This window comes from Oncorhynchus nerka, linkage group LG4, assembly GCF_034236695.1.
Source record: "Oncorhynchus nerka isolate Pitt River linkage group LG4, Oner_Uvic_2.0, whole genome shotgun sequence".
NCBI lineage: Eukaryota > Metazoa > Chordata > Actinopteri > Salmoniformes > Salmonidae > Oncorhynchus > Oncorhynchus nerka.
Genome location: NC_088399.1, coordinates 38,653,059 through 38,665,959, shown reverse-complemented (window position 1 = coordinate 38,665,959; position 12,901 = coordinate 38,653,059). Strand labels below are relative to the sequence as shown.

General features: G+C 43.4%; 2 protein-coding genes across 2 annotated transcripts in view; both read left to right on the top strand.

The window, feature by feature from the left end:
• Positions 1 to 1,918: 1,918 nt before the first annotated feature.
• On the top strand, positions 1,919 to 10,331 carry tmem230a (transmembrane protein 230a). Its single transcript, XM_029653129.2, has 4 exons — positions 1,919 to 2,101; positions 6,913 to 7,027; positions 7,195 to 7,317; positions 9,861 to 10,331. The coding sequence occupies exons 2-4, from the start codon at positions 6,926 to 6,928 to the stop codon at positions 9,999 to 10,001; spliced, it is 366 nt and encodes a 121-aa protein (XP_029508989.1). The 5' UTR covers positions 1,919 to 2,101; positions 6,913 to 6,925; the 3' UTR covers positions 10,002 to 10,331.
• A 1,358-nt stretch (positions 10,332 to 11,689) lies between these two features.
• igsf9a (immunoglobulin superfamily, member 9a) overlaps positions 11,690 to 12,901 on the top strand; it is a 31,517-nt gene continuing 30,305 nt past the window's right edge. Inside the window, 1 exon segment of the mRNA XM_029653119.2 lies at positions 11,690 to 12,131. The gene's annotated coding sequence lies outside the window, so the exon portion shown is untranslated.

Below are 12,901 nucleotides of genomic sequence, written 5' to 3'. Positions count from 1 at the left end.
CTGTATTTGGGGAGTTTCTCCCATTGTTCTTTGCAGATCCTCTCAATATCTGTCAGATTGGATGGGGAGCATCGCTTTGGGTTCAAGTCTAGGCTCTGGCTGGGCCACTAGGACATTCAGAGACTTGTCCCGAAGCCACTCCTGCATTGTCTTGGCTGTGTGCTTAGGGTCATTGTCCTGTTGGAAGGTGAACGTTCGCCCCAGTCTGAGGTCCTGAGTGCAGGTTTTAATTAAGGTTCTCACTGTACTTTGCTCCGTTCATCTTTCCCTCGGTCCTGGCTAGTCTCCCAGACCCTGCCGCTGAAAAACATCCCCACAGCATGATGCTGCCACCACCATCCTTCACCGTATTGGTTGTGCCAGGTTTCCTCCAGGCGTGACGCTTGGCATTCAGGTCAAATAATTCAATCTTGGTTTCATTCTTGGGGACCAATCATGTCTAATCAATTAAATAAAGGGGTTTGACAACTTTCCGAATACATTGTACATGGCTCCTAGCCTCCCACGCATAGGCTACTTTCTGTCCCTAACAATAAAACTGAAACTAAAGCTAAGTAATATTTTTAAACCGATTATATAAATGTTATAAAATTGAAGTAAATAAAAACGAGTCAAGTTTATCTGAAAACTAACAAACTAAACTGAATTTCAAATAAAAAACAAATATATAAACACAATACTATAATAACCATGGTCTGCAACACACATCAACATGAGAAAAAAAACTTCAATCAACCATCATTCCATGCAGCCAGCTTAGTACTGAACCAGCCTTACGGTATACCCACACACTATGCAGGACAGCAACATGACGGCATCTAATAGCTTAGCTGTGAAATCGATTGTACCCCTCTTCTAACATTCACCAGAGACTAAAACTAATTCCATCAGAAAAACAAGACTATTATAAAGGGAGTAAATTATATGAACTAGCAAGACACAAACACACATAAATCCATCAACTGAATGGCATTGTTTTTTTCTTTCTTTTAACTACAATAGCCATGTTAGTGTTTCAAAGAAATTGTGTCGATTCTAATTTAATTCTGCACCTCATTAGAGTGGACTTGCAGATTAGTGGCCACTCATATGGCTTCTTGCGTCTCTACGTGTGAGCTGACTGCTAATGTTATTGAATTGAAGCATCTACTGTACTATAGCATCAGGCAAAGCTAGGAGCCTGGGACTGAACCCCTCCCTCTGCAACTGGATCCTGGACTGTTTGTATTATTATTTTTGCATCGTTTGGAAAGGTTTGTAAAGCAAGCATTTCACTGTATAGTCTAAGCCAGTTGTATTTGCTGCATGTGATAAATAACATTTGATTTGATTTAGTTTAGGTTTGCTATGATCAGAGATGGTTCATAACCATATAGTAATACAACCAAATATAACTATTTATGCTATTATATTTGATTTGTCTCCTAATCAATCAAAATATCCAGGTCTGATTTTAATTAGCATAAGGGGCCATGATTACTTATCATTTAATTATCCAACTGTAAGTCATTTTCTGCAAAAAATGATTTATTTCCATTTCTCAGGCAGGAAAGTTAAGGTGTCTGTATAGCATTTCAAACCAATTAATTGGTTTGGAGATCACCAACGCATGTAGAGGTTTTCATAACAGCTACCATTTTAACAAGCTGATAGTGAGTGAATACTTATTTTGTTATATTCATATAACATACTACATATTAGAGTTAGGAAAAAAACATGTAGGGCTAGTCACCCAAGTTATTACAAAAGTCATTCAGTTTTGTTTGCCATATTGCTTATTATACCACTAATTGTATAAAGAGGAGCCAGGGGTAGCATGCCTACAGTCTATTTACTCTGCCCTTACCAATATGGCCGCTCGAGACGGTCTGTGAACCGTAGAAGGCTGTATGTTGGGTGACCAATTCTTGCGCGCGCAGCCACGAATACTGGAAAACAAGGAAGCAGACAGAGGGCTTGGTGAAGTTCTGTAGATAGAAAACAAGTGAACAAAACACTGTAGCTATTTGAAAAGTCTATCACTACCGCGAAATGAGCATTTATTGGGGAAAATAGTATTACGTTGATGTCACTTATTATTTTGCGTCCAGCAGTAATACAGGTGAGAGGTAATGTTTATTTAGCTAGCAAACTATGCCAGCTCATCAGGGGTGTATACCGCCGATTCGGTTATAAAACGTTTATTAAACGGAAGCAAACGAAACGGGGAGGGGCCTACCTGAATTTTGTCGAATAGAAACAACCGTTTTTGCTCTGTTTGCTTCCGTTTGGTTATTAATTGATAAACGGTTTCCGTGATGAATACACCCCCTTTGAATGTAGCTAGATAACGTAACTGTCAATAACACGGCCCAGTTTCCCAAAAACATTTTAAAGGCTAAATTAATCGAAAGCATCTTAGTAGTAGCATCGTTAAATCTCCGAGCTGTTTCACAAAACCATCGTTATTAACGTTGTACTACAAAATGCTCGTAATCTAGCGCCTGTCTCAGGTCATTCGTAGAACAACCAAATGCGTTAGATGTTATGTTTCACTATATTGGCGTACACCTGTGTCCGATCCCATGGCCGCGACACACGTTCTCTTTAATTTTCTCGGCGGACGTCCGTATGTTTTGAGGTATAACACTTTCAGAATTTCTCTTGGTAAATCACTGATCAGTGTAATATCTAGCGTGGAAGTATACTCACTGGATGTTTGCAGCTGGCCACATGGCCAGCCCCTAATGAGTGCTCGACTCGCTGCACGCGGTTGATCTGTATCTTCCGCCGGTGGTTTGTTGTGCTTGTGTTTCTTTAGCGTTTCACTACGACTCCGTGGTCATTAATATATTGGTGGAACTTGCTGCCACAAACTTTAATTTACCTTACACAACTTTGCAGACTGGCTTGTTCTATGTGTGTGTTGATTGATGTAATGCTGCGCGGGTTCTCTGCTAATTATCCTGCAGGGTTTTTACTTGTTCTTTCCCTTGCAGCGTGTGATTGTCGTGGTGGGATTTCCACTACATTGAGACATTAACTTTGGAGTTCCTTAACGGAGTTACTCCATCATTGGCATAAAACTAATAAATCCAATCCATGAACTGTTTGCTGTTTTTTTGTCTGCCTGTTTCTCCCTGTGTTTGCAGAGGTACTGGATAATTTATCATTCCTCCAAGCGGGTCACAACATAGCTCTCCCAGGGTGTCGGACCCCTGCTTCGTTGTTTTGGCTGAGCTTATGGCTTCCCTTTGTGACTGGTGTGATGGTGCCATCCCCTCTGGGGATCCGCATACCTTGTGTATGCACTGCCTGGGTATGAGCCACGCGGAGAGAGCTGTGGAGCTCCCTACTGGATGCCTGTTTTGTGTGGTGCCTGCACCTGGCACAATTGGAGGCCATGCGCGAGTGGGTCGGCCGGGCTCAGGCTGGGGACGAGCTCCATCCAACAGGAGTGGTGCGGCAGCGAGCTGTTAGTCCCTCTACTGAGCCCAGTACCCCTCCCAGGAAGCGTGGCCAGAGGCACTGCAGGTAGAGCCCATCTGTTGCCAGTCCTGGACGGGGGCATGAATCGGCTGGGACCACCTTGAATGGAGGGTACATGCCCTGCGTCAGGAGGTTGATAGCTTCGATGGCGATGACAACTGTTCCCTGTTGACCAGTAATAGGCTTTTCCTGGGGGACAGTGCTGGCACTGTTCACTATGAGCGGGGCTAACAGGCCATCAGAAACCGTCATCGCCCCCAGCGGCTCGAGGCTATGAGGAGCCTACTCACTTGGGTGCACTGGACATCAACTGGTGGATGGCGATGACTCCATCTGTCCCCATCTCTGCTGAGTTCTGCGAGGCCTTGCAGGGAGCTGGGCCTCTGCCAGGGCGGAACCTGCGACTGAAGGCGGGACCCCCCAGAGTCTTTGATGCGGACTTGAAAGCCACATATGGGTCCCTCTGCTCCCTTGGCCGCCTTACCAACTGCTGCTGCAGGCCTACCTGCAGATTCTGTTTTCCCGGCTGCAGGAGGGCACATAGGAGCTCCTCCAGGACGTGATCGAGGTGTCTTGCCTGATTTCCCTGCTCCAGAGGGATCTGGCCCGCGCCAACGGACGGGCCACGGTGCAGGTGGTTACCTCCCGGCCCCATCTCTGGCTGGCCCAATCGCATCTGCCAGCTCTCCAGAGCACATTTGCCGCTCACCCCATCACCCCAGGGCTGATGACATTCTAGAGCAGACTGATAAGGTTCATAGGGACCGGCAGACCCTGAGATGGTTCAGCCCGCCGCCTCGGGCCCTGGGTCCAAGGCAGACGGACCGTCGCCACCCACCTGCACCCGAACAACGGTGGGGTCCCTCCCTTCCCAGTCGCCTCGTGCTAAGGGACAAAAGCGGGGAGGGGCACAGCGTGCGGTGAAGCAACAGCCCGTTTTTCCCACACGGGTCTTCCCCGGTTTTTGCAGAGGTACTGTACTGGGTAATTTATCCCTAAACCGGGTTCCTATTCCTCCAAGCGGGTCACGATATAAGCTCTCCCAGGGCGTCAGACCCCTGCTTCATGGCCTTGTTGGTTTGGCTGAGCTTATGGCTTACCTTTGTGACAGGTGTGATGGTGTTAAACGTCACTTCCATAGGGACGTGCCTGGGAGACGCAGGCTCTCAGGGCGCCAGAGGAGAGGCAGGACCCCTGACACACCCTTCCTCGGCCGCTTCTCTCGGTCTCAAAGGGCAAAGTGGGATGAGGGTGTGGAGTCCCCCTGGGTGTTGTCCACAATGCTCGAGGGGTTCCAATTCCAATTCTGGTGCCGGCCCCCGTCCTTCAGGGGCCTTCGTGTCACCACGGTGGCCGACCCCCTGAAAACCCTGTGGCTGGAGATCTCCTCACTCCTGGACAAGTGAGAACAACAGACCAGCTCTTTGTCTGCTATGGTGAGAGAGTCCTGGGGGCTGGGCTATCAAAGCAGAGGCTCTCACTGGATCGTGGACACGATTACAACAGTGTACTGGCTAGCATGCCAGTCCTGGGATCTGGGGTGGCACATTCAACATGAGGTGTGGCTGCGTCCTTGGCTCTACTGAGAGGAGTGCCCCTCGCTGAGATCTGTGTTGTGGCCAGCTGGGCTTCCTCTTGCACCTTTGCTAGGTACTATTGGGTTGATTCAGCGGTACTAGTTGGTTGGTTCAGCAGTCCTGGGCATCGCCTCCCTTTCGGGACCCCCACACACACACACACATTGACAGCCCCTGGGCCCACTCTAGGACTTTGCCGCTGGCTGGCCAGGTCCCTCTAGCACCGACTAATCTGGTACGGGTATACCAATATATATTGGAGTGATCCAATATAGTGAAACATAACAAAGGTTACTTATGTAGCCATGGTTATGTGAGCTATATGGATCACTCCAATCCTCTACAGTGCTACGGTGCTGAAAAATGATGCAGAGAACGTGTGTCGCGGCCATGGGGTCTACGTATAGGGGTGGACCGCAGCTGTGACACCGGTGTACACAGGAGTAAATCTCAATATATTGGAGTGATCCATATAGCTCACACAACTGTGGTTACATGCGTAACCTTCAATTTTTGTCCTCCCGCGTCACTTAATACACAGAAGATCTCCGCTAAACATAAAATCACATGGTTTCTCTGCCTTTCTGTGACCACCGATAACTTCAGAACGAAGTTGACTACAAATACAAAGCTGACAATGTCTTTTGCAATTGATACAAACGAAGACGTATAAAAAGATGATTCAAATGAAAACTGATGACTGCATTAAAATATAAATACATTAGACTATAGGCATATTTCAATCATATTGCAATGTATTTAATGTTGACTCTATTGCTTTTATATTTAGCTACGTACTGTCTGTAATTTGTCTCAATATATTCATGATGTGTAGCCTAATGTGCACAATTTGGCAAATCATAATTTAGTACATTATTATAATGTAAGAATTAGAATAGCCTCCTCAATATTTGCAGCCATAGGTGATGATAACTCTCATTGTGGAATAATAAAATGTTAGTGTAAGATTTAAATGGGGAAAGCTGATCCGAGAGCAGCGTTACATTTCTTTCGACTCTATCAGTATCGACACATGCCTCAACGACGCACTTATAGCGAACGTTCTCTTTGCGTGGTGTTTTGGGAAACGTTGGGTGTTACATCTTCGGACTTGCATCTTTAAAACACTCGTAAGCGAGTTCCATCGCTATCGGGAAACCAGGGCCTCGGTTGTAATCATTACGTCTTGCAACGGAACCCGTTTACCGTTTTAAGTACCAAACTGAAGCAAACAGTAAATGCTTTGCACAACCTTTAAAAAAACATGTTTTTTACTCGTCATCACATACGCTGCTGCTACTGTTATTTTATTCCTAGTTATGTACATATACAGTATACCTCAATTACCTATGGTACCCATATATAGCCAAGTTATCGTTACTCGTGTATTTATTATTACGTGTTTTACTTTCATATTAGTTCTCTATTTTATTTATCTCTGCATTGTTGGGAAGAGCACGTAATTACGTATTTCACTGTTCGCCCACACCAGTTTTTTACGAAGCAGGTGACAAATACATTTGATTTGAAACGGGGAGGGACCTACTTGAATTTGTCCAATAAACTCGTTTTCATTGCAAAACGTTTTCTGTTTGGAGTAATAAACCGTTTCTGATGCAAAACGTTTTGCAACAGAGTCGGCGTAATGAATACACCTCTGTTGTGCAGTGCCTAGCCTCCAAGTTGTGTACCTGTAGCGACTAGCTAGTTACTCTGTCTGTACAGTACTTATCTAGTTATAGCTACTTATGTAAGTTATAACTAGCTATTCATATATCGCTTTCTGGACACTAAGTTATAGGGTCTATATGAGTTTCCATGTTATTTGAATGCCATTCAAGTTATCGCCTTCTCCATCCTGACACAGCTCCCGTCTTGTAATGATGCCTGCACGCAGCACTGTTGCTGCTGGTGGGGTATCCAGTAACAAAGTTAAGTACTCAAGACTAGCTGGCGATGAGGATGGCTACATTGACTTGCAGGTGAGACACAGACAACTGGATGTAGCATTACATGCATATCTCTCTAACCTCCCAACCACCTATAGTTGAGCCTTTTTGGAGTCATCTCTGTCATATCACATATCATTGTAACCTGTGGTTGTCTTGGTTATTATGAATCCTATCTTTTGACCTTTTATACCAAACAGTTCAAGAAAAGCCCTCCCAAAGTTCCCTACAAGGCTATTGCCCTGGCTACGTTCCTCTTCCTGATTGGCTCCTTACTGATTGTAATCGGTGCACTTCTCCTTGCAGGATCCATAGAAGTTTCGGTGAGTAGCTCACAGACATACGTACACTACATAGCCAAAAGTACGAGGGCACCTGCTCGTCAAACATCTCATTACAAAATCATGGCCATTAATATGGAGTTGGTCCCCCCTTTGTTCCTCAGGTAAGGCTTTCCACTAGATGTTGGAACATTGCTGCGGGGACTTGCTTCCATTCAGCCACGGGCATTAGTGAGGTCGGGCACTGATGTTGGGCGATTGGCCCTGGCTCGCAGTCGGTGTTCCAATTCATCCCAAAGGTGTTCGATGGGGTTTAGGTCGGGGCTCTGTGCAGGCCAGTCAAGTTCTTCCACACCAATATCGACAAACTGTTTCTGTATGGACCTTGCTTTGTCATGCTGAAACAGGAAAGGGTATGGCTGAATTAGCCGAATCCACTCATTTGAAGTGGTGTCCACATACCTTTGGCCATGTAGTGTATATGACGTCATTGCAGTAGCTTGACTACATAAAACAACAGTGCCCTTTTGGCGGGCTGATATCCTGGCTTGAAAGAAACAATCAGCAGCAACATCACCTACAGTACTACAGTATTATGTGATGACTTTGAAATTGTCCGGCTCCTCTATAGAAACAAAGTAATCTATCGCTGGCCCAGATTCACACACTGAGGCAAAAAAAGGTTGATCAAAGTAGAATGAAGGCAGGATCTTCATTGAATAGCAATGAAGAGTGGGAATTCATTTCCTGATTCCGCTTTGTTCAAGTTTATTTGCCGCTAGTCTGTGAATCTGTGAGCGTCAGTAGGCTGTTTGAGATTGCGCAGATTGAAAATGTGCCAGCCTGAATGGCATGATGCTCTGTTCCAAGTTGTCAAATGAGGGTTTGTAAGGTCATTGAAATTAATTTCATAATTGTTCATGTAATTCATGAAAACACACTTAAATATGATCAATCAATTAAAAAAAAGACATATCAGCCATTACATTTTTTAATTTAGCCTTTATTTCACTGGGCAAGTCAGTTAAGAACATCTTATTTACACTGACGGCCTACCCCATCCAAACCCTCCCCTAACCTAGACGACGCTGGGCCAATTGTGCGCTGCCCTATGGGACTCCTGATCACGGCTGGTTGTGATACAGCCTGGTATCGAACCAGGGTCTGTAGTGACGCCTCTAGTACTGCAATGCAGTGCCTTAGACCGCTGCGCCACTCGGGAGCCCTTATTGGAATGACCCTTCAGTGCCTGTCTGTGGTGCTGCGTGTGTGCCAGTGGGCTATTGCCCGTGGAGACAGAGAGTGACATTTCAGCAGCAAGTATAAAATGACAGACAGACTAACTAGATCACCAATTCAAAACATAACTTGTAGCAGTTAACTATAGCTAACTAATAATTCATTTCATTGTTGCCTTTACACCAGCACTGTAGAGCCTAAATAAAAGCTGGGATTCCCCTCTATTACACAGTAGCCATGTAATTATGACAACGTAAAACATATTCTAAGAATAGTTTAATTGACAAATAACTTGCTGTGCATAAACATGTATAGTTAGATACATTGTTTTGAAGTAGCGTACCTTATCCATTTGATCCCTGATTTGTTGAATGAAGTATTTGTTTGTAATGTTGAAAAAGCCAAGCCTGCACACCCAGGAGCTCTCCAGATGGAGGGTTGACCACATGCTGACAACGTGTGACTAACAGTGCAGATCTATGTGGGGTGCTAAGTGGCAAAACGGCAGGAGGTGGTAGGTCTACATGGGATCACACAGCAGCTTTCCATTCAAAATGCTTACTTTTTCATCTAGGATATAGTCATGAAAATTTGGTATGAACCATTAACAGTGAATAATCAGAGGTCTCTATAGCATAATGTCATTTGTGAATTTTGGTGGACATAGTCTAATGGACCGACTTGGAAAAAGACAGCTCCTGCCCTTATTCCATCCCAAGTCATGCACTGTACAATGCTATAATGTAATTGTAAATGACAATGGCAGGTTATTCATTGCTTTCCTCTTCAGGAACATCCTAAAGGGGATCAATGTATCAGGTCTCCTAGGTTCCTCCAGCACCTGGCTGATTGAGCTTGACGTGTAATCCTTTCCTGGGTGTCTGTGCATTTCACATTCCACACCCATGTAGATCAGTGACCATTCAATTCCAGATATTTCAAGAGTTCTCATCTCAACAGTGTGTGCGCATAACATCAAAAACAAACCCCTAAATTAAAACCGATTTACATCATTGCATGCCATGAAACATGTAGTACTGTATGTGGTCATCAGTGTCCATTTCTAGCACACTCCCTCTAGTGTGACATCACTCGGAGAATAAATGCTATGTGTGTTGACTGGCCATGTGGGGGTCAGTATGCCTACGTAGTACTTCCTCTTACAGCCCTGCCTTGTCAGAGGGTTGTGGTGTTGTATGATGCATATGTGCCAAATTGTAATTTGATGGATAGAGTGCCTGTATCTGTGTGTGCGCGCCTCTCTGTGAAAGATACTGAAACACAGGCTAATTTGTTAATCAGGCACTGATTGTGATACATAGACTAAATAGGCAATTATTTTTCAGCACCCGGACCGTACAGTTCCAGTCCTCATCATTGGGATCCTTGTGTTCCTTCCTGGATTCTACCATTTACGAATCGCCTACTACGCCTCCAAGGGTTACCGCGGATACTCCTATGACGACATTCCAGACTTTGACGACTGAGCCACCCTTTTGCCCCTGTTAGCTGCATGAGACTGTTTCATTTACCTCGAGTATCTCCCAGACTGAGAAACAGCATCACCAAGTGGCTTAACTTTACTCTTTGTTTTATTGCATATCACACGTGTGCAATGCGACTGGCTTTGGCTTTAAACTTAACAGTATTTATTACTGATAGAGTATTTAAGTATTTAAGATATGCAAGGCCTGTTATATATTTGTCATGACTATCTGTTTGTAATGCTCTCTAAAGATGTGTGATTGGTTGTAAAAGAGACTATCCAGTTTACGTTACAGATTTATGATAATAATAAAATAAACTATCCAATGGCATGGCTTTGTACAAATACGTAATTTTTTAGTTTCTTTCTTTTTTTCTATTAAAATATGAAAAATGATACTTCCATTTCTTGATCAACATTCTACTTGTTCTAGCAAGACGCTCAGGATACATAGAGCGTCTTGCTAGATTGCACTAATGCACCTCATTTGGTCTGGTTTGAATGTCCTTTTGTTTTCAAGATTTTAAGCTGCAAGTAGCTCGTAAGCGTATACACTGAGTGTACATGACATTATAAACACCTGAACTTTTCATGACAGACTGACCAGGTGAAAGCTACGATCCATTTATTGATGTCACGTGTTAAATCCACTTCAATCAGTGTAGATGAAGGGGAGGAGACAGGTTAAAGAATGACTTAAGCCTTGAGACAATTGAGGCATGGATTGTGTTTGTGCCATTCAGGGGGTGAATGGGTAAGACAAAATATTTATGTGCTTTGAGTGGGGTGTAGGTGCCAGGGTAACTGGTTTGTGTCAAGAACTGCAACGCTTCTGGGTTTTTCACTCAACAATTTCCCGTGTCCACCACCCAAATGACATCCAGCCAACTTGACGCAACTCAATATTAGGAAGGTGTTTTGTACAGTCAGTGTAGGTCTTTGCTATGAACATTGCAATAACAAGGTTTTACTGATACTATAATTTGTCGAAGTGCCCCCTCTTGTGGTCTCAATTGAAACATGTTTTTTATGACCTGCCCCTGTTCTGGAATAATAGCTTGAAGAAATATTCCCATATCATCTATTGAAATCTTTGTAATGGAATGGGAAATATTATTTACAGTCATCTGTAATGGGCTAAAATGCATTTGCACCAGGCTTCATTACTGTCAGACAAACTGGAATAGCCTGCAGTTGTTTTTCCAATGGAAATATAATTTTCATTAAAAAAGCATACATTTTGTGTGGATATTATTAAATTCTTCTAGTGTAGCCTATTTTACATTTTCATTCAGTCTAGTTTCACAAATCTGTAATTGTTTATTTGATCAGTTAGTTTTAGTCCATGCAGGAAAGCAACAGGCTGTATCACAACCTGTGGTGATTGGGAAACCCATAGGGCAGCGCACAATGGTCACAGCGTCGTCGGCGTTGGCCGTCAATGTAAATAAGAATTTGGTCAATCTTGTCAACTGACTTGCCTAGTTAAATAAAGTTAAATAAAATGTTAAAAAACATTCCGTTCAAAGAAGGCCTACAAAATACAATTTTAAACCACACACAAACGTGCTAAAAAGGTAAATAGACTGGAAAGTTAAAAGCACAATTGGTTCAAACCTTTTTCTAAAAATGTACGTGCGTGCGAGCGCTTGCCTGCGTGTGTGAGGGAGAGCGGGAGGGGGAGGTGATTGGTCAAACAAGCGGCTCAATGAAGAGGGAAGAGGTGAGAGAGTAGAAACCTTCGCTACGGAGCATCAAAGGTGCAGGGAAAGTTATTCTCTGCTTTTTAGGGTACTTTCTAACATTGGGAGTATCGTGAATCTTCGTATACATGTTGGATATTACTGAGGAAATATGATGGATATACAACGCGTCTAGCAATTGTATTTGAGAATTCAGCGCAGAATGCGCCATCATTGATTTGCTTTAAATTGCATATACTATTCGATATTTCAGTAAGGATCAGCAAATCTGTTGAAACTTGAAACAACATATTTGCCACCTGGGAATAACACGGTGAAACACCTGTAACTTTTGCACTGAGGACCTAGAGGAATTACCGAAAGAATACTTCAGACTGACGCACTAAATGGAAATACAACCTGCCTTTATTTGCATTAGTGTAAAACAGGTAAATTGTATTTTGCTAACTCAATTTGTTCCCCGACAACTTCAAGATATATATATTTTTCATCTCTTCTGTATGGCTTTTTAAATATTTATTACTAGAACCTTCTAGGATTTAACCTGTTCAAGGACTCAAATGTGAGTCTTGACCTATCTCAAAAGTTCTTTTACAAGCCAGTTCTTTTTGAGCGTCTTTATTTTAGACTAACCTCGACACTTGTACCTGCTCTGATGTCGCAGACATGACAAACAGGGAACTGGGATACTTGTTTTAAGAGACCACTGGGTTCATTGTACTCTGAGCCAGTGTTTGCAGTTGACTACCATGCCAGCCTCATATTTATTATTTATGCTCAGGTTTAAAGTCCTCCTGAATCACTGGAGTCACGTGGTGTGAGGTGACTTTACTCTTGCCTTAGTAATTTCGGACACACAAGACAAGTAATTGTATAATAGGCTATTGTAAAACATGTGCTAGCATTGCAGTGAATAGGGGTTGTGGGGGTTATGTTAGATTACTGTAGATTTAAACCACATACTCCAATCATATACCATTTGATGCTTTTAAATTGAGATTGTTATCACTATTGAGTGAAAAGGGGTAAAAAAAAAAGGCTATAAGTGTGAACTGCATCGGTCATGATGCGATTCCAGCCCACTGGCAAGAAATCTACTGGTAACTCTCCTCCAAACAGATATGTGAGAATGTAATCATTTCCCTGATGATTTCTAGGTGCAGGGAAAACCGTCTCTTTTATTATGCTATTACTCAGA

What these genes read in the sequence shown, in the direction of transcription:
- tmem230a (XM_029653129.2), top strand. Translation starts at nt 6,926, where the DNA reads ATGATGCCTGCACGCAGCACTGTTGCTGCTGGTGGGGTATCCAGTAAC. An exon ending in ATGGCTACATTGACTTGCAG is followed by an intron (nt 7,028 to 7,194) that starts GTGAGACACAGA and finishes TATACCAAACAG; the next exon opens with TTCAAGAAAAGCCCTCCCAA. An exon ending in CAGGATCCATAGAAGTTTCG is followed by an intron (nt 7,318 to 9,860) that starts GTGAGTAGCTCA and finishes ATTATTTTTCAG; the next exon opens with CACCCGGACCGTACAGTTCC.